The sequence below is a fragment of the Odocoileus virginianus genome, chromosome 4 (assembly GCF_023699985.2).
Source record: "Odocoileus virginianus isolate 20LAN1187 ecotype Illinois chromosome 4, Ovbor_1.2, whole genome shotgun sequence".
Classification (NCBI taxonomy): domain Eukaryota; kingdom Metazoa; phylum Chordata; class Mammalia; order Artiodactyla; family Cervidae; genus Odocoileus; species Odocoileus virginianus.
Genome location: NC_069677.1, coordinates 68923654 through 68947996, shown reverse-complemented (window position 1 = coordinate 68947996; position 24343 = coordinate 68923654). Strand labels below are relative to the sequence as shown.

Genomic DNA, 24343 nt, shown 5'->3' with positions numbered 1-24343 from the left:
CAGCATTTATTTTTGATGGCAAACCATTCTGACCATCATGAAATGGTACTTTGTTGTGGTTTTGATTTGCATTTCTCTGGTAATGAGTGTCTTTATTTCTTTTAAGATTTATTTATTTGGTTTTCTTGACTGTAGTGGGTCTTCATTGCTGCGTGCAGGCTTTCTCTAGTTGTGGCAAGCAGGGGCTACTCTGCATGGCGATATGCAAGCTTCTCTTTGCTGTGGAGCACAGGCTCCATGGCTTTCAGGCTTCAGTGACTGTAGCCTATTGGGCTCAGCAGTTGCGGCTCTTGAGCTCTGGAGCACAGACTCAATAGTGTGTGTGTGTGTTCCATGGTATATAGGATCTTCCCAGACCAGGGATCGAACCAGTGTCCCTTCCATTGCAAGGTAGATTCTTAACCACTGAACCACCAGGGAAGCCCAACACATTGTTGATTTTAAATATCACGCACCTTATGCCTAATGTAAGGATAGGCTATCCACTTTAATACCAGTCTTTCACACAATGTTCTATACATATATTTTTGTATATTTATTGGGGAAAAAATCTCCATATAAATGGACCTGCCCAGTTCACACCTGTGCTGTTCAAGGGCCAGCTGCATATGGAGGGATGACGTTTTGTTTATCCTTCATCAGTCGATGGACACTTGGCTTGTTTCCACTTTGGGGCTGTGATGGAGAATGCTTCTGTGGACAGTCATGTGCAAGTTTTTGTGTGGACCCGTGATTTCAGCTCTCTTGGATGCACCTGTAGGAGTGGAATTGCTGAGTCGAGTGGTAACTCTGTGTTTAACACTGTGTTGTTGTTCAGCTGCTCAGTCGTGTCTGACTCTTTGCAACCCCATGGACTGCAGCAGGCCAGACTTCCCTGTCCTTCCTCATCTCCCAGAGCTTCCTTAATCTCAGGTCCATTGGGTCAGTGGTGCCATCCAACCATCTTGTCCTCTGCCGTACCCTTCTCCTCCTGCCGTCAATCTTTCCCAACATCAAGATCTTTTCTAATGAGTGGGCTCTTTGTATCAGGTCGCCAAAGTACTAGAGCTTCAGCTTCAGCATTAGTCTTCCCAATGAATATTCAGGGTTGATTTCCTTTAGGATTTACTGGTTTGATCTCCTTGCTGTCCAAGGGACTCTCAAGAGTCTTCTCCAACACCACAGCTCAAAAGCATCAATTCTTTGGCACTCAGCCTTCTTTATGGTCCAACTTTCACATCTGTACATGGCTACTGGAAAAACCATAGCTTTGATTATACAGACCTTTGTCAGCAAAGTAATGTCTCTGCTTGTTAATATGCTGTCTAGGTTGATCATAGCTTTCTTTCCAATGAGTAAGTGTCTTTTAATTTAATGACTGCAGTCACCAGAGTGATTTTGGAGCCCAAGAAAATAAAGTCTCTCACTGTTTCCATTGTTTCCCCAACTATTCGCCATGAAGTGATGGGACCGGATCCCATGATCTTTGTTTTTTGAATGTTGAGTTTTCAGCCAACTTTTTCACTCTCTTTTTCACTTTCATCAAGAGGCTCTTTAGTTCCTCTTTACTTTCTGCCATAAGGATGGTGTCATCGCATATCTGAGGGTATTGATATTTCTCCCCGGAATCTTGATTCCAGCTTGTGCTTCATCCAGCCCAGCATTTCACATGATGCACTCTGCATATAACATTGTGAGAAGCTGCCAAAATGTTTTCTGAAGTGGCTGCACTGCTTTACCTTCCTCACCCACAGTAGGTGAGTCTTGTGCTGTCCCTGAGGTGGGTTGGTTTGGAAGCTTGTGGAGTTTAGTACCTGCTGATCTGTTCTAGACCTTCAGCTGCAGTGGAAGCTTGAGGAGTGAGGACATAGTGGGAAACGGTGGCTGGAGAATGGATGGACTGGTAGGGCTGTGTTTAGATTTATTGGGTGCTCTAAGGATGCCCTGGGAACTGCTGTGAGGGAACCAGGCCAGTGTACCCGAGCTCTCTCCTCCTGGCTCAGCGGGACTGCCCAGGGGCAAGTGTGGAACAGGTAGAGGGTTTGGGGTAACCAGGTGGGAGTAGGGGAGGAGGCATAGCCCTCAGGCCTTTGTCTTCCATCCCCTCAAACCTCAGGTGTTCTGTCCTCACCCCTCCTTTTGGGCCTGCCCCTCTTCACAGGCCATGGAGACAGATAGAGCCAGGAGCAGAACCAGACCAGGCCCAGACACACTTGTGTGCAGATCTTGCCTCTGCTGCTCATTACAGCAGGAACCTGGGCAAGTCCCAACCCTGCACTGCTTCAGTTCCTTCCCCTGTAAACCCCCCACATCCCTGTGGTTGTAAGGTGGAAATGGGATCCCAGGACAGTGCTTCGCCTCCCTGTTTCCCTCCCTCCTGGGCCCCATCTGTTTCTGGGATGCTCCTGGGTCCCTGGTTACACTGGTGAGTCCCCTGCTGCTCTCTGCCCTCTCTTCTCTTCCCTCCCTGAGAGTGACATTGAGGCGGGACTGGGGGGAGGTCCAGGCTCCTCTTAGAATCCCACAAAGTCATGGACCCCTCACATGCAACATGCCCATCAAGTCAGGGGTCTCATGGGCCTCATGAAAACGTCTCCCAAGACCTCCCCCCAACCCCCACACCTCCAACTGCAGTAGTGTCGTCATGAGGACAACTGTTCCCTGGGGCCGGTGGCCAGCACGTCTCCCCTGACGTCAGCCAGTCAAGGCTGGAGCCACTGCCAGAAGGAATCTTCCCCCATTGCCAAAGAGCCAGCCCGCGCCTGCCACAGGATTTTAGCTCCCTCCCGCTTAGAGCTGCCTGGCTCAACATGCTGGGCCAGTGCTTCGGAGAAGGAAACAGCAGCCCTTTTCCTGGGCATGGTGGCTGGTTGATGCATCAAGCCCCTCTGCCAGGCACCTAGCCTACCCCATAGGAGAACCCTCATCACTATTGATCCTCAGTGAACTGGCATTTTTTAATGGGAGTCTTTTCCAAGGCAGAGCCCAGGCTTCCCTGCCTGACTGCCCTGTGAAATTGGACACAGTCCCTCCCGCCTCCCAAGGTGAACCTTTGGATGAGAGACGTCGGTCCTTGGAGGCATGGTATCTCTAGAAATTATCATCTGTGTTGTTTCATATTCCAGAACACTTACTTCACTCTGAAGAGTGAGTTATAGGGCTTTAAAAGTCCGTTTTTAGTGGTTTCCCTTGCAGCTGGCGTGGGCTGTTTGAACACAATAACTGCATTTCCTGTAGCGTGCGTGTGATTTGTCCAGTCATTCTGCAAATATTTTTTGAGCCTTCATTGGGTGCCAAAGCTTTTGGGGGACCCAGAGAAATGAAAGCTAGACTCCCACCCTCTGGGGCTGCACCCTAGTCGGAACTGAGCATAGGCTTGGAGGAACCAGAGCCACATGCAACAGAAAGGGTTCAAAGATGGAGATCAGAGGCCAGGGCCCTCAGGAAAGGAGAGGGGCTGCAGCCCAGCGCGGGGGCAGCTGGGGGAGCCCTGTGTAGGCATTCTGGTAGAGGTCATGGCTGGGCAAGGGCCTGGATCTGAGGCATAGCTGGTCAGATCCACACCCTCTGGTTGAAGCAGACAGCTTGGACGAGCTGAGGCAGTTGGGTCTTGGGGAGTCAGGGTGACCTTCTCCCTAGCATGTGGCCTTGAGCAGATCCTTTAACTTCCTGGGCCTCAAATTTCTCATCTGTACTAGGGGGACAGTAATACCTCCTTTCCAGGGCCATGAAGAGGACTTCAGGGACAGATGTGTGTATAAAGTCTCAGCGCAGTGCTTGACATCAGTCGGAACACACTGGGCAGGACTACTAGCCAAAGAGCTTGGACTGTACCCTGGCTGTGGGCCAATGTCAGAGCCCCTAGACCCCTCTCCAAGGGTTTGTCTCCTTTAGGGGCCCTGGAGGAGAAGGGCGAGGGATAAGGAGAGACCGAGTAGGGGTTAGGAGGGGAGGGCTTAGCAGGGACCCGGGCTGGTGCTGCCTGCATGCTGGCTGTCCGCCTGCCTGGGGCCCCATCCCTGCCAGCACATGGGCTTGGCTTCTAGAATCCACCAGATCCAAGAACAGCTCCAGGGTGTCCACTCAAATCTTCCTCAGCAACACTGCAGGGTCATCCACCCCCGGGTGGGAAGCCTGGAGCAGGGCAGATGGAGTGCACAGCCCTGACCCGCTCTGATGCCAGAATCTCTCTTTCTCTCTTCCCTCCTCCAGACTGGCTGCCTCTGTCTGTCTCTGCCTTTGTCTGTCTCTCACATGCACACATTGGCAGGACCCCTCTCACAGTGACTAATACTTTCTGTCTCAGGAGTCCTCCCACCTTCATGACATCAGGCATGAGGGATACAGGCAAAATCATGATTTTTTTTTTGAAGCGCAGCTGCCCATTTTCTTCTTGGAGGCAGGGCTGCTGACAAGGGGCCTGTGACCAGGCATTTGCAGGATGTGTGGAGGGGAGAGGTGGGCGAGGGGTGGACCCCAAACCAGACAAGGCTCAGCTCAGCCCCCATGTCCTCCCTGGGTGTACCTGCCCTCCCCTCCTAGGGCTCAAGGTTAGTCTTCGGTCTCCCATTGGCTCCCATCCCTGTGTTCCATGTCCTTGGGGCACCCCGCTTGTTCCTTTTCCTCTATTTGAAGCACACACCCTCTCTCTCTTCCACGCTCGTTGCCTCTGCCCAGGCCCCTCCTTCTCCTCTTCACCAGTGCTTCCTTCACTCACTGTCCTCTGACTACATCTCTTCCCTCTCAGAACCTTCAATAGCTCCCCAGTACCACCAAGTTCTGACATCTTAGTTTAGAATCCGAGGTCCCAGCTTCTGACCTCCCTATATCCTCTTTCTCCCACCTCTTCCAGCACAAGCCTTTTCCGCAGTCACCAAGCTCATTACTGCTCTCTCCTTTCCAGCCCCTGGGCCCTTGCTTCTGCTGTTCCCCTGCCTAGAAGGGCTTTCCCCAGGCCCTGTCTTTTTATATCAGTTTCTATTCTTCCAATAAATGCCCTCTCTTCACTAAAACCTTCCATTATCCCTCTAAGTTGAAGCGACCCACCCCGCCTCTAGGTCTCCAATAACGTGTATCATTTACTGTCCTGTTCAGTTCAGTTCAGTCATGTCCGACTCTTTGTGACTCCATGGACAGCAGCACGCCAGGCTTCCCTGTCCATCACCAACTCTGGGAGCTTGCTCAAACTCATGTCCATCCAGTTGGTGGTGTCATCCAACCATCTCATCTTTTGCTGTCCTTTTCTCCTCCCGCCTTCAATCTTTCCCAGCATCAGGGTGTTTTCTAAAGACTCAGTTCTTTGCATCAGGTGGCCAAAGTACTGGAGCTTCAGCTTCAGCATCAGTCTTTCCAATGAATATTCAGGACTGAGTTCCTTTAGGATGGACTGTTTGGATCTCCTTGCACTCCAAGTTATTCTCAAGAGTCTTCTCCAACACCACAGCTCAAAAGCATCAATTTTTCAGTGCTCAGCTTTCTTTTTTTTTGTATTTTAATTTATTTTTTTAATTGATTTATTTTAATTGGAGGCTAAATACTTTACAATATTATAGTGGTTTTGCCATACTGCTTTCTTTATGATCCAACTCTCACATCTGTACATGACCACTGGAAAAACCATAGCTTTAACTTGACAGACCTTTGTCGGCAAAGTAATGTCTCTGCTTTTTAATATGCTGTCTAGGCTGGTCATAGCTTTTCTCCCAAGGAGCAAGTGTCTTTAATTTCATGACTGCAGTCACCATCTGCAGTGATTTTGGAACCCAAGAAAATAAAGTCTCTCACTGTTTCCATTGTTTCCCCATCAATTTGCCATGAAGTGATGGAACTGGATGCCATGATCTTAGTTTTTTGAATGTTGAGTTTTCAACCAATTTTTTCACTCTCCTCTTTCACTTTTATCAAGAGGTTCTTTAGTTCCTCTTCACTTTCTGCCATAAGGGTGGTGTCATCTACGTATCTGAGATTATTGATATTTCTCCCGGCAATCTTGATTCCAGCTTGTACTTTATCCAGTCTGGCATTTCGCATGATGTACTCTGTATATAAGTTAAATAAGCAGGGTGACAATATGCAGCCTTGACGTACTCCTTTCCCAATTTGGAACCAGTCTGTTGTTCTGTCCTATATTATTATTTAAGTATCAGCCCAACTGGCCTCTTAAGTACCCTGAGAAGGAGATGCATCTTATTCTTTAACCACCCAAAGTACCAAGCAGCACAGTGGGTTAGCACCAAATAAGTGCTGAGAAAGTAATTGGCAAATGGATGGGTGTACCTCATAGGGTCACAATGCAGGCTACTTCTGTCCCCCAAAGGTGGTCCAGGCCTGGCAGTCACTACATGCCCACGTGCTATTTCTGTTCAGGTTGTTATTAGGATTATGCTAGGTTGTTACAATGGCTAGAAAGTTCTGTATTGTTCTTGTTGTTGTTTAGTTGGTGTGACTTTAGTTGTTAGTCTTTGTGATTACATGGCCTGTTGCCAGTCAGACTCATCTGTCTGTGGGATTTTCCAGGCAGGAATACTGGAGTGGGTTGCCATTTCCTTCTCCAAGGGATGTTCCTGAACCAGGAACCAAACCCACATCTCTTGCATTGGCAGACAGCTTCTTTACCACTGAGCCACATTGATTATAAAACTAGTTTTGTGCTCCTCACAGAATAGTTCTGTCTCTTCAATTTCGCTGATAAGTATTGACTTATTTGGGTTTTACATATTTTCTTGAGCCAGTTTTGTTCATTCATATTTTCTTAAGTTAAATAAAGAGTTGAAAATGTATTGCTATAAAACTGTAGATAGTTTTCTCTTGTAATTAAATATTTATCTATATCCATAGACAGGGCCCTTTTCTCATTCCAAATATCTTATTTTTCCTCTGATAAGAATTCCTAAAAGGTTCTTTTTAAATTAGTTTTCAAAGAATCAGCTTTTGATTTTTAGATATCAGCTACTTTTCCCTTCTTCCCATTTTCTTAATTTCTACTTTTATTGACAATTTCTTCTTTCTTTGGTTTTATTTTTTCTTTTTAGCCTTTTGGTTTAAATGCTTAGTTACTTTTCAATCTTTCTTGTTTTTTAAAGTACATTTAAAGCCATAATTTTCCTTTGAGTACCACTTGGGTCTCAAAGCAGAGGGGTTTATTATTGTTTATTATCATACAATTCTAAATCGTCTGTTATCTCTGCTTCACTTTTCTCTTTTACTGGAGAGTTACAGAGCACTATGGGCTTGCTTGGTGGCTTAGTCGGTAAAGAATCTGCCTGCAATGGAGGAGACTCAGTTTCCATCCTTGGGTTGTGAAGATCCCTTGGAGAAGGAAATGGTAACCCACTGCAGTATTCTTGCCTGGAAAATCCCATGGACAGGGGAGTCTGGAGGGCTACAGTCCATGGGGTTGCAAGAGTCGAACACCACTGAGTGACTAAACCACCGCCACACCATAGAGCACTATAGCTTTTTAGATTTTTCAAGTGGATAGTTTCTTTTAGAATCATGTTGCTGTTCAGTTCTGATCTTGTAGTGCAAAACATGTTCCATATGACTTCTGCTTTCTGGAATTTGTTGACATTTTAATTTATGACCTAATATATAGCCAATTTTTATGACTGTTTCACATGTGTTTGAAAATATTTATTTATGGTTTGGATGTAAAGTTTGTTCTTTCAGTCTCTCAGTTTACATTTTTGAATTGTGTTATTTAATGATAAATCATTATTTGGGGAGTAACTTGTTCTGTCTCTAAGGAAAGGCTGTTCAATTCTCCCACAGTGATTGTGGGATCTGTCAATTCCTACTGTTTTAGAAAAATCAGTTTTTTATACATATACATATAATTTAGGCAATATTCTTATATATTTATGACTCATGACTTTGATACTATTTGATGCTGTACTTTTTCCCTAAATACTCTGGTTTGTTCTATTTGATGCCTTAGTCTTATTCTGTTTTGTGGGTGCATATTACAGGCATATCCTTTTTTTTCTTTCATTGTTTATTTCTTCTGTGTCATTTTGTTTTATACATATCTTTTATAGTAGCAGACAAGTGGATTTTGTACTGAGTATCTGCTTTTAATAAGTGGATTTAACCCATTTACTGTCGTTCCTCATAGATTTATTTCTGCCATCTTATTTCACGTCTATGTTTTAAACTTTCTTATTTGTGTACAGTTTGTTTGTTTGTTTACCATACTGTGTGGCTTACAGGCTCTCAGTTCCCCAATGAGGGATTGAACCCATGGCAGTGAAAATCCAGAATTCTAACTACTGAGCCACCAGGGAACTCCGTGTATAGTTTATTTTTGCCTTTCATTGAACTGGTCCCATTTACTTTGTCCTGTTTTCTCTCCTCTAATGATTAGGAAGTTTTGAGTTTTATCTTGGGTGATTATTCTATATATTGTACATATATGTGTGTATACTTAACATTTTTATATCAGCATCTGGTTGTAATCAGTATCTTTAGACTCTTCCCAAATGAGGCAAGAACTTTAGTATTTATTAGTGATAACATTTTTCCCAGCCCCTACATTCACATATGTATCATCATAGATTTTAGTTCTAGATTGTCCTTCATTGTTGTCAAATTGTTTTATAATATTTATTATAATATGTGTTGAAACTTAACTCAGGTTTTGCTGTTTCCTTTGCATACCACTGTTGGCATCATTTATAATACCACTCATCTTTCTTTTTTATGGATCTATTTTTCACTTTGCTGGAGTATGTCCTCCAGGAATTCTTTTAGAAAGCATGGATAATGTAATTTATAAGGCGGTTGATGTCTGGAATGACTGTTTTTCCTTTCTAGAGGGGTCCATTTTGATTTTCAACTCCCTGTTGAATTTTTTTTTTTTTAATTCCCAATGATGGTATTTATAGATATCTTAGATCTCTATTTTTGTTTCAGGTAATATATACCCTCAAAATCTGTGCATACATGAATTACAATATTACCTGAATGTCTTCTGCTGTTCAGTTCAGGCCTTGCCATCCCCACTTTAGTCAAATCCATGCCATTTGCATCTGTTTTGTTGACTACAGTTCTGAGTGGGATTCACTCTCTCTGGGTGAAGGTCAGTCTTCATCCCTCTTCCCAAGGAAATTGGGGAAACTTCCTCAGTCTCCCCACTGGTCCTCAGCTGTAAATCTTATTTTCTTAACCCCTTCATTTATTATTAATATTCAAACCAAAGAATTCTAGGATGTCAGAACTTAAAGGACTTGAAGACCCAGGAGCCCTGCCCTGCTTTCATACATGAGGAGACCCGGACTCTTATGTGTGGGGTACAGCTTGTGTCTGTGTGACCACCAAGCCTTGGCCCTCTGCCTTGCGGAGTGACTCAGGGGGGTGTGCAGGGTGACAGGCTATGGGGACAAGGTCACTTTCTCAGGCATGATCTCACAGTGTCTGCCTGAGATGTGGATTCCTGGGGGTCCTGACTAGCTTGTGCTATGACTTTCCTGGCCATCCGCACACTGGCAACTCCTGTGTCTGTATCTCTTGCCGCTCTTCTGCTTTTCTGACTTAAGTCTCCAAATGCCTGTTTGAAGTCCCACATACATGTCTGAGAGGTTCTGAAGTGTGTCAGAAACTGAGCTCCCCCCCAACCCTGTTATTCACCATCTTCCCCCATTTAGGATATGATACCACCATTCATTTGGCTCAGGCCCCAAACAGCCACCATCCTCAATGCTCTTCTCTCTCACCCCCACGTCCCCATGTTTCCCTCTAGAACACCCTGCTCCCGTTGGCTCTGTCTTAGACAGTGGCCCGAATCGGGCCACTCACAGCATCCACCTCACCCCACCTTCAGTCCAGCTCTCCATCTTGTCTTGCTGGATTATTGCATAACCTCCTACCTAGTGCCCCTGCTTCTATTCTTGGTCTGGATTTCCCCAACAACCAGGGTAAACTTTTCAAATATCCTATAGATCATCTCTCTCTTTTGCCCAGTCTCTGCCGTGAATGAAGTCAGCCTTATCTGGATGCAGCAGTGCCACCCACCCTTGACCTGCCCCACCTCCCCCCATCTTCCACTCACCAGTCCCTCCACTTCCCCAGTTCAGCCGGCCTGCCTTTGCACACCTCCACCCACCATGCTCCCTCAGCCCGGAATGCTCTTGCCATTGGCCACATGGCTCCCCCCCCGCCCCATCATTTAGTCACTGCTCAAAAGCTTCTCCTAAAGGAGAAGGAGAGATGCCATCTTTCCCTGTCCAAAATGACACCAACTTCCACCAGTCACCTCCAACTGGTGCTACTGTTCCTAGTATGTACCCATCTTTACTAGAAATTACAGTATCCACTCATTTATTTATCTGTCTTCCTGTTAGATTGTAAGTCACATGAGAGCAAGGATTTTGCCCCATTCCCCTTTATGCACAGTGCCTAGAACACTGCCTGACACACAGTAGATGCTCAAATATTTCTTGAATAAATGAACAAATGAAAGTGTATAGACTTCACATTCATTTATTCACTCAGCTGCTGTTGAGTACTGTTTATGCCAGGCTCCGAGTAGACGGGTGACGCACAAACCAGGTCCCTGCCTCTGGGAACTGACAGTCCAGCTAGGGGCCTTTTAAGTGGGCCTTTATGGGGGTGGAGAGTCAGGGCTGAGGCAGCAATATTCTGTGAATCAGTATCAGCTCACCAAAGCAAGCGGAGCAAGGAGGAGGAATGGCTGGGGAAAGGAGCCCCAGCAGAGGATAGATACTCATAGCAGACACTCCTAAGGGACTTCTTTGTGTCAGCACTGCTCTCATGGCCTTAGTATATTAACTCAGGACAACCCTGATGAGCCCCATTTTAGGAATAGGAGGCACAGAGAAGTGAATTTGCACAGGGTCACACTCTGGGAATGAGGAGCCAGACTCAGCCCAGAATCGGGCTTCAGAATCTGTAACCACCTGCTCCACGGCCTCCAGGAGAGGGGAGGTGTGTGGTCAGAGGTGGAGAGCTGGGGGACTGGGGAGGGGTGGCAGGCAGCAGAAGCTGAAGGGTTTAAATTTCACAACCCCCATGGGCCTGAAGCCTGTCGTGCTTGCAGATCTAGAGAGACTCCCCCCAGCTGTGGCTGTGACCTCTGAAACAATCAGGGAGAACCTTTGTCTCTGGAGAATAGGCTTATGGGGTGGCAGATGGGGAAGGTGAGGGGAAGAGCCTTTGGGGAGATGGTCTCCCCAGCCGCCTCAGTTCCCAGATCCCAGGAGGCCTGCAGCAGCCTCATCCTTGGTGGCAAAGGCCCTGGCTCTCAGGGGGCTGCGCCGTCCCTTGGTCCTGCCTGGCGTTTGTGCACACAGGGCCGGGGGCCCTTTCTGACCTGGGAAGGCCTCTTCGGGCTTCCCACAGGCTTGTCCAGGGCCTCTGGTTCCAAAGGGCTGCCAAGTAGAGGCACTGTGTCCATTTTACAAGTGAAGAAACAAGGACTCAGAGAGTCAGGTGACCTCCCCAAGACTCAGCTTGTAAGGGCTGCTGAGGGCTCCAGGCCCAGGTCTGGGGACTCTGGAGGAGTTCTGCCACAGAGGTGATCACTGACTTCATGAGGCTTTTTCTTCAAACAAAGAATTAAGGCCCAGGGAGCACCATGGGGTAGAATCAGTGGGTCCACAAGTGAGTCAGTCAGAGCCTCACACTGAGGCGCCTGAGGCCCCACTGGATCCTAAGAGCACAGCCCGGGGCCTCGTGGAGACGCTCCGTGAAGCCGCCCTGGGCGGGGCGCAGCTGTAGCCTGGGGGTCCGCAGGCCCCAGGGGCTCCCAGATGGGTGGTGCCAGCCCCTGAGTGGCCTACTCCTACCGCAGTTCTGGACACGGCCGGGCAGGAGGAGTTCAGCGCCATGCGGGAGCAGTACATGCGCACAGGGGACGGCTTCCTCATCGTCTTCTCGGTCACGGACAAGGCCAGCTTCGAGCACGTGGACCGCTTCCACCAGCTCATCCTGCGCGTCAAGGACAGGTGAGGGTCGGGACACCCCACGCCTGCCTCAGAGTGGGCTCTGTCTGTCTATCTCAGATCTTTAGTTGAAAGCCGAGATTCAAGGAGCAGAACTGAATTCAGCCCTTGGTTCCTCCAACTCCCACCAGCTCCCACCCTAGTCCTTTCCACATGGCAGAGGGGTCGACATGCATCCACAGCCTCGAGGGGTTGGCTCCCTCCCATCTTGCCTAAACTGTCGCCACTGATGACTCAAGGAATCATAAATAACATCTGTTTTTCAGCTCAAATTTAACCAAATTTTATTACAGCCAAAGAAAAAGTGAATTTTCTCTCCAATGTACATTGTAATTGGTTAAATCACATTTAACTGTGAGATTTATAAGCCCCTAATTAAAGGCTTGGGCTTAACAGGTGGCTCAATAGTAGAGAATCCACCTGCCAATGCAGGAGATGCAGGTTCAATCCCTGGATCAGGAAGATCCCCTGGAGGAGGAAGTGGCAACCCACTCCAGTAGTCTTGCCTAGGAAATCTCATGGACAGGGGAGCCTAGCAGGCTGCAGTCCATGGGGTTGCAAAAGAGTCAGACACGACTTGGCAACTAAACAATAGCAACAGTTAAAGGCTCATGTTTTCCTTAGCATAACGTGGAGTAGTTAAATAATTTGAAATTGTTGTAAGTCCAACTGGTCTTTTCAGTTAATCAGCTCTTGAAGAGGTTAGTATAAAAACAAAAGGACAAACTAACAGGAGTTTTGAACAAATCTCAGTAAATTTGAAAACTCCAGTTAACACCTATCTTAAAGGCAAAGTGTTAGTAACTTTTCAAGATAAAGGTATACATGCTTACAAACATGTACACATACATACACATAAAGTTCTAAGAGATAAATGTGGGTTAAACCCTTGACTATAGGAATCTCTAAAGAGAAAACATAAATGACACAAATGTGGGAAGATATTCAACTTTCTTGCTAGTCAAAGAAGTGCAGTAAAGCAGGATAAAGTACCATTTTTCAATTACAACTTCTTAATGAAAATACTCACTGCTGACAAAGATGCTGTGAGATGGGCATTTCAGTGACTTCGGGACAGGAGTGTGGCCACATGTGTCCTTCAGAAATTTTCAGGCAGACACGCCTCCAGATCCCTTCCTGACTCTCCTGGGAGCCATCCTGATTTTGTAGCTGCCATGGTTGAGGGGCAGCCGTGTGCCCACCCCTGGCCCTGGTGCTCTTCACGAGTCATTGCTGATGGCCACAGCATGATGGCCTGCATGGGCGTGTGTCACGGTGACTGGGAGATGAGAAGAAGTGGGCCTGGGAACCCAGCCACTGGCCCAGACAGTGTAAAGCCACAGGGTTCCCAGGAGAGTTCCCACCCACCTTGCAACAGGTATGAGGCTTCAAACCAAGGCAGCCAGCATCCCGCAGGCCCATCTTCCATCCCTGGAGATGTGGCAGGAAAGACTCTGAAGTCAGCCTCAGGCCATAGGGAGGTGCTGTGTGCTGTGTCAGGCCTGACACGAGGGCACCCCGCCTTCACCAGGGGCGCCTTCACCAGGGAAAGCTCATGAGCTGTTCCTTTTTTCTCCAGGGAGTCATTCCCCATGATCCTCGTGGCCAACAAGGTCGATCTGATGCATTTAAGGAAAATCACCAGGGAGCAAGGAAAAGAAATGGCGACCAAACACAATGTAGGTGGTGTGTGTGTGTGTGTGTGTGGGAGTGTGACATCAGGGGATGTCAGTGTCACCTCACTCCTGCAGACCTCCTAGGTCATGGGCTGGATTCCGTAGACATGGGGCATGTGCAGTGTGGGATATTTTGTGAAAGAAGATGCCAACCTAGAGAGAAAGCACGTCCTTGTCAGTCAGTAGAGGCCCTGCTCTGGGGAGGGCCCTGGCCCTGGCCCTGACACGGCAGGTTCATCACTGGGCCATGCAAAGAGTTGGCTTCTGGCTCTGAGCCAGCACCTGACTGTTCTCAGAACCGTCGGATCAGTCACCTTCACTGAGCACTGCTCGTTCCAGGCATTGTGAGGGAGCATCTACTCCCGGCCACCACACAGGGAGGTAGGCACTACTGTCTTCATCTTGGAAGTGATCAAACCCAGGTTGGCCCACCCACAGTGCATGTCAGCAGACATCTTTAAGTTTTTTGTTTTTGTTTTTTCTATTCATTGTGATGCCCCTTTACCCACTGGATGGTGGGGTCACTGGGCTTCTTCCCACCTCTCCCCTGCATTGGCCAAGCCATGCCCTGGCCTCACTAGTCAGTTATGTAGACATCCACCTAGACTCCCAGGAAGTCTACAGGATTATCGCCTCCCTCTGCCCGGTGGGCCTAGCTCTGTGAGTAGAGGAAAGGGTTCACTGTGGGTTAGTTTTGCTTATCTCTGCCTTCTGTGTTTATTCACATATTCATTCAACCATCCTGTGTCCTGGGAAACAAAACTCCATGCTCCAGGTGCTGACTCCTAGTGACAGAAGACAGTCAATAAACAAAGCAGGGAATTCCCTCATGGTCCAATGGCTAAGACTCCAAGCTCCCAATGCAGGGGGCCTGGGTTCCATCCCTGGTTAGGGAACTAGATCCCACATGCTGCAACTAAGATCCAGCCAATGCAGCAAAATAAATAAATAATTTTTTAAAAACCCAGCTTTAAAAAATATAAGTAAACAAAGTAAATTAGAGTGTGCCCAAAGGTAACATGCTCTGGGGGAAGGTAAATTAGGGAGAGAGGGAGGGAACATGGAGTGGGGGGGCACACTTTTGCAAATAGGTGATCAGGGAGAGCCTTGCTAGAAGGTGCATGTCAGCCGGGACTGACTGGAGATGAGGGAGTAGGTCCTCTGGATATCTGGGGGAAAAAGTTCCAGCAGAGGAATAATCCAGCAGTCCAAAGACCCTGTTGTGGGAGTTCAAGGAACAGCAGGGAGGTGAAAGGAGGCCAGAGCAGAAGGAATGGAAGGGGTGAGTAACAGGAGGCAAGGTCAGAGCAAGTGGGGTGCAGTGGGTTAAGGCCTAAAGGGCTTTTACTCAGTGAGGGGGAGACCACTGCGGTTCTGAATGAGGAGTGACATGGCCTGACTCCTGGCTGAACAAGGGAATTCCAAAAAACCATCTACTTCTATTTCCCTGACTACACTAAAATCTTTAACTGTGTGAATCACAACAATCTGTGGAAAATTCTTAAAGAGATGGGAGATCCAGACCACCTTACCTGGCTCCTGACAAACCTGTATGCAGGTCAAGGAGCAACAGTTAGAACCAGACATGGAACTCTAGATTTCCAGGTGAAATATCAATAACTTCATATATGCAGATGACACAACCCTAATGGCAGAAAGTGAAGAGGAACTAAAGAGCCTCTTGATGAGGGTGAAAGAGGAGAGTGAAAAGCTGGCTTAAAACTCAACATTCAAAACACAAGATCATGTCATCTGGTCCCATCACTTCATGGCAAATAGATGGGGAAACAGTGGAAACAGTGACAGATTTTCTTTTCTTGGGCTCCAAAATCACTGTGGACAGTGACTGCAGCCACGAAATTAAAAGACACTCCTTGGAAGGAAAGCTATGGCAAACCTAGACAGTATATTAAAAAGCAGAGATCACTTTGCCAACAAAGTTCTGTATAGTCAAAGCTATGGCTTTTCCAGTAGTCATGTATGGATGTAAGAATTGCATGAAGAAGGCTGAGTGCCAAAGAATTGAAGCTTTTGAATTGTGGTGCTGGAGACTCTTGAGAGTCCCTTGGATAGCAAGATCAAACCAACCAATCCTAAAGGAAATCAACCTTGAATATTCATTGGAAGGACTGATGCCAAAGCTGAACTTCTGATACTCTGGCCACCTGATGTGAAGAGCCAACTCATTTGAAAAGACCCTGATGCTGGGAAAGATTGAAGGCAGAAGTCGAAGGGGGTGATAGAGGATGAGATGGTTGAATGGCATCACTGACCCAATGGACATGAGTTTGAGCAAACTCTAGGAGATAGTGAAGGACAGGGAGGCCTGGTATGCTGCAGTTCATGGGAGTGGCAAAGAGTTGGACATGACTTAGCAGCTGAACAACAACAACAAATAGCAAATCATTATGTTGTACACCTGAAATTAGTGTTATATGTCAATTATACCTCAATTTTATGTGTACATATATAATTATATGTTTATATACATGGAAAAAGAAAAAAATGCCTTGAAACCCAAGGGGAAAAAAGTCATGAAACCCCTGTAGGTAGGGCAAGAGTCCTGGGATTGGGGCTGGGGACACTTCAGTGCCATGCATGCGGGGAGATGAGTGGAAGCAGGAAAAGCAACAGAGTGGTCAGTGATGTGACCAGAGTGAGGTCTTGAGAGCTAAGAAAAGGACATGCCTCAAAGAAGAGGGAGTGATTGACCAATACAGATGTGCTCAGAAGTCTCCAGGTGAGCACTGAACTGACCACTGGGTTTAGAATTAGATTCAGACCTTAGAAAGCACCCACCTCTCTACCAGCCAGCATCCTGAACAGAGAGAGGCCAGGAGCTATCCCATCCCATAGACTCAGGCTCCACACAGTGAGCTGATGCTGAGGGCTTTCATAGACCACTTCTGGGTGGGTGGATAAGGATGGGGGGAAGTGGGCAGTGCAGGGGTAGCAGCAGCCCCATTCTTCAGGTAAGAGACTGAGACTCTGGGGGCTGGTGAGGCGTACCCCACCTACCCCCACTGGAACCCAGGTCTCCAGTGTCTCAGCTTATGTTGCTTTTACAGCAAATGCTGCAACCTCATTTATCATTAGACCACATGACCTTGTTAGCTCCTGTCCTAATTTTAGAGCTCATAAGGCAAGTTCCTCTTGAGCTGACCAAGGCAGCTCACCCCTACTCAATGCAAGAAGGAGGCATTTCCTGGCCTTCAGTGGAGTCAAACAGTATTACCATTTGTTGCACGATTTCCCTTAGCTTAAGTCTTGTTACTGCAAAATCTTAGAATTCTAAGGACCCAAGTAAAGCACATCAGTGTTTCTGCAGAGGCCGAACCCCCCAGAAAAAAGGTGGCAGTGTCTGGGGACCAGGGATATTACAGCTGGTGTGCTTGTGAAGGGGTGGGCAGGTAGCAGAGGTCTGGCCCTAGGAACCTGGGACGTGCGAGCTGGCAGGGTAACAGGATGCAAAGAGGCTCTGGGTAGGTCCTTGCCCCATGGATGTCCACAGGGAAGAACACTGTTCTGCCCTCAAAAGGTTGAATAGGGCTCCAGCTCCCGGAACCTATTGGGGTGCCTATCATGCTTAGAAGAGGCTCTGGAGTGGACCTCAGCACCCCTACCTGTCCGCGTCAGGCCAGGCAGGAAGTGGAAGGTATTCCCGGTCCAGATTTTGAGTCTCCACTGGCTGCTGTGTGGCTTTGGGCAAATACATCACCACTCTGAGCTCAGTCTCCCCAGCTGCAAAATGGAGATAGCTGATTTGCTTGCCTCAGCAGGTTAACGTGAGGATTAGTGAGGTCAGGGACATTGAGACCTGGGAGGCCAAACAGCCCACAGTCACCTCAGTGAGGAGCCTACAACCTAATAACCTTCAGGAAGGCAGTTTCCTCTCAGGGTTATCAGAGGCTCAAATATTTGTTGAATGGAAGTTTGGAAATTTTGAAGGTCTGAGCCCTGGCCTTTGTGCTCTGCTCTTTGTGTCTGGATCAGTAAAGCAAGACCCCTGCTCGAAGCCACAGCAATGTGTGAACATCTGATCTGCGATGATCGTTGGTGGGAAGGTACTTTTTGATGTGTTCTGGGCACTCACTTACAACCTGCTCCTCCTCTAAGATGACGACTTACCCTATCCCCAGGTTTAACCTTTCGGTCATTTTTATTTTGTTCGCTGTGTTTTTTTCCAATAGTGAAATGTCTTAATTTTGTAATCAGGAAAAAGTTGCAAAAAATACCAGAATTCTTCAGTCTAATCACAATTGGCTTGCCTGCATCTCATCTAGGGAGCCCAGTGTGTGCTGTCCAGAGCCCACACTCTCTCCACTTGTTAGGAAAGTGGGGGTGTGCCTCCTGCTTTTATGGGGTCCCTATGAAAGGAGGAGACTCTGTCCTGACTTCATGGAGGTTTTGTTTGCCCATGGCTTGAGGTAGACATGGCCCTATGAGGTCCCTTCAACCACGTCTTCCAGTTACTGCCACCCTCTAGCCGAATGCAGACATGAGCCTTCTGTAAACATACTGAGCTCTGGGCTCACAGATGCACACCAAGAGAGAGCTGGGCCAGGCAGGCTGCCAGGGACCAGAAGGGATGCACAGACCACCAGGGTGCAGAGTCCTGCCCAGGGCCATCCGCTTTCCCACCCACATCCCCTCAGGAGGACCCGGGAAAAGGGGCAGGATCCCCCAGGGCACAGGAAGAGACCTCGGGGAGCAAAGTGAATAGAATCAGAACATACGTCAGTTTGATAAATGAAACAGTCTTTAGTTTCAAGTGTATAAAAAGGTCTTTTTCATTCTATTTTTAGGGGGCTCTGAAATATCTCTGTGAACCAAGAACAAAGAGAGAGTCAGAAAAGCCGTCAGGAAAACTTTCCAACTTTAAAGAGTGAGAAACCATAGATGACTAATGAGAACCTACTGTACAGCACAGGGAGCTCTACTCAATGCCCTGTCATGACCTAAGTGGGGAGGAAATCCAAAAAAGAGGGGCTGTATGTAAACATATAGCTGATTCACTGTGCTGGGCAGCAGAAACTAACATCGTAAAGTGAGTATATGCCAATAAAAATTAATTAAAAAATAAAATCCACACAGCTTCTAAAAAAAGCAATAATAAGTAAGCAAAGAGTGAGAAGCCACCCAAGGCTTGAGGTTGTAGGTGCCAGGGGGCTCTGTCGGGTTCCTCGGGGACTCTGAGAATTTTGCATTTTTTAGGGAAAAGGGCTTTGTGTATCTCAGCGACTCCGCTTTGCCTTCCAGATTCCGTACATAGAAACCAGTGCCAAGGACCCACCTCTCAACGTCGACAAAGCCTTCCATGACCTGGTTAGAGTCATCAGGTGCGTGAGGCTCACCACCCGGAAGCCGGGTCTCTGCAGCCAGATGGGCGCAGGGCAGGCTGGAAGAGCGCAGGGGCACCTTGTCCAGGCCCAGGCCGGGCTCTTCTGGGCCTTCTTCTGGGTTTCTTATGCCTCTGTCCATCGATCTCTGTCCTCCCACCCACCTGTGCCTTCCGCTACTCCCTGTAGATGGAGCCACAAGCACCAGCGCAGCCTCCTCCCTGGATCTCCTCCATCCTGCAGCTCAGAATCCCCTTGGGCTGCACCTCCATCCTGTATCCCCCCCAATCCCAGGCTCTCCCGATACCAAAGCTGCCAACTCAGTAAAAAGTAGGCTCTCCCCTCTTCCCTGATGTCAGAGCACCCCTTGACATTTTAGCTAAACGACCAGCATCCGATTCTTAGGCTGCAGTCACAGAGGCTTTGCACATGTGTCTCCTCACCAGTCCCCACACACTGGCAGCCTGCGAGGATTGTCAGAAACCCCAGCCATGGTCTCTTGTACATTCTTTTGCATAGCTAGGTGTAAAGCTTCATCATCTCATGCTTGGATGACAGAGACAGCCTTCTGGCTGGCTCATCATCCTCTATCTTTCCTGTTCCCCAAATCCTCAACCTACAGAGACACCTAATCAGTGGTTTGCAGATGACGTGCATTTAGCCCGTTGTCTTATGCTGGGGACCTCTAGGACTGTCATATAGTTGTGGAATCACATGCAGGCTGTAACCATGTGCTTCCTCACCTGCCATCTCTCAGCCCCCCCACCCCCAGTGCGTGCACACACTCACACTCATGCATACACACCCCAAAACCTCCTTTTCTGATTATTCCCGAGCGTGGACTATGGTTGGCAGCCTTCCACTTTATGCTTTAGCTGGCAGTCCTGCACTCGTGAAATTATTTTCTCATGGGTGTTTTCCTGGTGTTAAGAGATGCTACCACACCAGGAGGGGGTGATGTCTTAGTTATGGACCTCCTAGTTCCAAGGGCAGGTTTTAGATACAGGAAAAATGAACAGGACTTCCCTGGTGGTCCAGTGGTTAATACTTCACCTTCCAATGCAGGAAGCAAGGGTTTGATTCCTGGTCAGAAAGCTAAGATTCCCACATGTCTCTCGGCCAAAAAACCCAAACATAAGCCAGAAACAATATTGTAACAAATTCAGTAAAGAATTTTTAAACGGTCCACATTAAAAAAAATCTTTAAAAAAATAAAATAAAATATGAAACACAGACATAGAAGCCAACACTGTATGACATATAACTGTATGACATATAGCCTGATGTTATATGTGATGGAAACAAATGCAGCCATAGCATGTTATCAGGAATGGCAGGTTCATCCAGTAGGATGTCAGGTTTTGCTCTGCCCTCTCTCCCTTCCCACTTTCCCTGCCTTAGAGATGCTTTCCAGGCCAGGCCTTCATCCTCCAGTGTCCAGGACCAGGATGTTCCCTCCCTGTCCCCCTTCCCCCACCCCCCCCATCCCCTAACTGCTCCCCATCCAGAACCAGAGCTGACCCCCCAGTCACAGACCCAGGAGCAAGGGAGGAGAGGCAGGGAGAAGCAAAGCCGTTTGTAACATTGCTATTCTGTCCTTCCTTCTCTCAAAAGGCAACAGATTCCGGAAAAAAGCCAGAAGAAGAAGAAGAAAACCAAATGGCGGGGAGACCGGGCCACGGGCACCCACAAACTGCAGTGCGTGATATTGTGATGGCCCAAGGCCCTGGGCACAGTGACCGGGAACTGGCCAGCCCTCAGGACCCTTCCACTGCCTAACTGCATCGAAGACCATTCTAACCATGACCCTTGGCCCGAGGACTTGGCACAGAAAGAGAGAGAGGGAGGGTGGGTAGGGAGGAGGTAGGGTCTGGCTTTTCTGGAGGGGCACGGGTGGCCCGGAGTCTCACAAGAAACGAGGAGGCAGCGGTGAGCAAAGCAGCCTCCGAGCCCCCATGTTGATGCAATCCGGTCCCTCCCTCTCTCGTGGCTGTTGTTTTTCTGAACTCCACAGTGTGGGTTTGATGTGGAAGTGTTTCTCCACGTACAAAAACAAGCCATGATCAAGCTCCCCCCATCCCCACCCCCAGTCCACAGTGTCTGAGCCTGGGTGTCTTTTGTAGATTTTTAAATTATTTTAGGGATTATTATTTTATTAAAGGGGTCTGTACCCACTGCCTGGTGAAGTTTCAAGTCTTCAGCAGACCTCTCCGATAACATGTCTGGAATATTGTGGGTTTTTTTTCAAACTGAATTTTCCCAGCCGTGCCAAAACTCAACTCAATATGAAAGTAGAGTGACTGAGAGACTGGGAAGTTCACGGGGACGCTGGCTGGAGGTTCAAGAGAAACAGACCCCACTCACAGCCTGTAAACTGGAGAGAAGAGAGATGTGTTTACCCAGAAGGCTTTACTGTGGTTCAGGATACAGATATTATGAAACGAAATTTTATTTTGCTGAGGAGAGAGGCTGGCACATCAGTTTTTAAAGGGCTTTGCCTTAACCTGGAGATGTATAAACTAAGCAAACTGACTGGCATTGTGAAAGTGTTCATTCCTTTTTCAACTGTTGTGGGTTAAGTTCTGTGTTCTTCACAGCATCTGTGAGAGAGCATTCTCCCATCACCTGCGCTATCTGGTGCCTCTGATACAAACACACTGAGCAGGTGTGAATGGTCTCCACGTTGAAGTCGGCTAGCATGGACACCATCTGGAAAGTTCTGGTTTGTGCTAAGTCTTCACCAAAAATGATCCAATACTGTTCTTACTAAAATAGCACCAAGACCTGAAGCCATTTTCCCTTTGAGTCAACTGACTCACTTCTTCAATCCAATAAATGAGCAAAAACCCCTTGAAGTATTTGCAAACTTAGTATTACAGGTTGCCCTTCTGGCACAAACTTTTATTAACCTCTTGGATCTTTACTATAATTGGAAGAGAAAGAAAGGTTGGGGTGATAACATGGCTCTCCTACACCTGTTTCTACAAGGGGCCAGCCCCCAGCTCCTTGACAATGCCCACCTGCCTCTCAGGTGCTGCTGGTATGAGCCAGACGGGGTGAGGTGGGGTGGGGCAGGGTGGAGGGGCAGCAGGAACCACAGTACACCCCAGAGAGAAAGTAGGAAGACAAGGCAGTTGGCTAGTGACCTTATTTTCTCTCTGTTACAAATCAGGCCACCAAGCAAAGTGGAACATCCCTAGCAGGTGGCCTGGCCACCACTTGGAGAAAGAAACTCCGGAGTAAGCGAGCACCCCGCTGGACATGGAGACACCTGGATTCTTCTTTAGTTTTGAAAATTTGCTATGTTCCTAACTCAACGAGGTCACCAGCAACGTGGGGGAAGGGGTGTGGGCACAGCCAAAGAGTGACTCTGCTGCCGAACGAAATAGTTTGTTGGAGAATTAGCCTTCATCATTTGTCTAAATGACCCTTTTTTTCTGAGTCGAAAAGGAAGGATAACAAAGAACATTCAGCTCAGGCATTCAGATCTTCCCAAGACCCTGTAACGTTAGTGGGCCTTCTAAACACTGACAGGACAAGGCCGTTTCCAACTGCCATGCTCCTCTGGGCCACATCCCAGCTGCCCAGGTACAGCTCGGTGGTGGCTGTAAACTGGAGATGAGAAAGAGGCAAGACAGAGGGAAGAAGGAAGGATGGAGATGTGGTGATGGAGAGAGTGGTGGAGTGGGCCAGGAAACCTTGCCCACAGGGCAGCATCCGCTGTGAAACGTTCCCAGGCATGGACCACCACCAGCACCCTTATCCACTGTGGAGCCCATAGTTCCCCGATGGCACTGGGGAGTCTTGTTGGAAGCAGACCAGTTGACTTAGAATGAAGCCCTTATCTCTGAATATAACCAGACAAGGGGATTCCAGCTGCTTCCGGGCCCTCCCCCAATTAAGGCAGTGCCATCTACCCCAGCCCCCAGCCCCATCTTCCAGGGCATCTCTCCTGCACTCAGCACATAGCCCACGATGCTAAAGGAAGAAACTGGGTAAACGATGGCCTTCGGCAGCCTCCCTGTTGAGTTAATAGTCTGCCTTCATTTCCCATGACCTCATTTCCCCCACAGCTGCGATGGGTAAACAACAATTTTGAAAGATGGTTCTCTGCATTTTAGAGAACTGTGGGCTTTTGGGGCAGTGATGGCTTCCACCTAGGCCTGAGTTAGAGTATACCCAGGGGTACCTCCAGCACATGGGCACCTGGCAGGGTCAGTTTGGAAAACCAGTAGCCATGCTCTTCCCTGAGTGCAGAGTCCAATGAGACCTGTATCTTTGGTGACACTCTGGTGTTCCTACTGGCTTTCCACTTGAATTGTGCTACCTTCATGCCCCTGGAGCACACCATTCCTGAAACCCCCTCACCCCTAGCCTTTGTCACTGTGCGCTCACAGATTTCCTTCTGACATCCTGCCCCTCCCCCCACTCAGAGGGTAAGCAATCCGAGCTATCCTCCCCAACCCCCTGCCTGGGGCCATGGCCACTGACTTCCCCTCACAGGGTACTTTGCCTCACAGGGGACACTGGATGGCTTCAGTTAGGACTTTGTGTGTCCCACCCCACCCCCATCTTCTTGTGGAGAGTGCCTGTGAGCCTCGTGTGGCCTGTCTCCCGTTCCCAGGAGACAAGACCCACTAACACATGGCCACTCTGACCTCAGAGGCCCCTCAGATGTGTTACAGTCAATCCAGAGCCAGAGACAGGGCCCCTCCCTTTTCTGCCCCCATTGGAGTAAGGATTCCATGTCGGGTTTACTTAGAATGAAAGACACTTGAATTGCTGAGTGCCCATGAGCACCCAGCTTCTATCACACAGTGTTAGCCATTGTCTACGCTGGTGGCCGTTGTCGTGAAATGAGTGATACCTGAAGATCTCGATGATGCTTGAGCCTTTTGTGTAACTTTTATTAAGTCTTTGTGTATCCCAACTCATTAATAAAGAAAAGCAGAGGAACTCTTGTCTGTCTGATTTCTTCTTACTCAAATATGCCTAAAGTTTTGACAAGAACGTTTTATGTGGTCTGGCCCAAAATGACACCCTCTTGCAGAGCAAATCTAACATGAGAAGGAGACCACAGGTGGCTATGAGCTGTGTCCCCATCCTGCATGGAGCCAGAGGATGAAGGCAGGTGAGCACTCATGTAGAGACACAGCCTCCTGATGTCCAACAGCCCTGCATTCGGGCTCTGCCTCTGCTTTTATATGCCTTTGAGTAAGTTACCTGCTTCAATCTTTAGCTTCCCTGCCTATGAATGGGACAATGCTGTGCGCTTCCTAAGTAGACAAAAGCTAAAGCTAAGTGTGGACATCCATACAGATGTACACATACAGATCTTAGAAATGATGCTCTTTATAAAGGACACCAAGTGGATTGTCTGATGTTGCTTTTC

The 24343-nt window shown here is 48.0% G+C and overlaps 1 protein-coding gene across 7 annotated transcripts in view; it reads left to right on the top strand.

Moving 5' to 3' along the window:
- MRAS (muscle RAS oncogene homolog) overlaps positions 1-23907 on the top strand; it is a 67596-nt gene extending 43689 nt beyond the window's left edge. For all 7 annotated transcript variants that reach the window (XM_020913404.2, XM_070466685.1, XM_070466686.1 and 4 more), the window contains 4 exons: positions 11786-11939; positions 13516-13615; positions 18872-18951; positions 20566-23907. In XM_020913404.2, the coding sequence (XP_020769063.1) occupies positions 11786-11939; positions 13516-13615; positions 18872-18951; positions 20566-20665 (434 nt within the window). In that variant the 3' untranslated portion in view covers positions 20666-23907. The remainder of the gene's footprint in view (positions 1-11785; positions 11940-13515; positions 13616-18871; positions 18952-20565) is intronic.
- Positions 23908-24343: the final 436 nt, after the last annotated feature.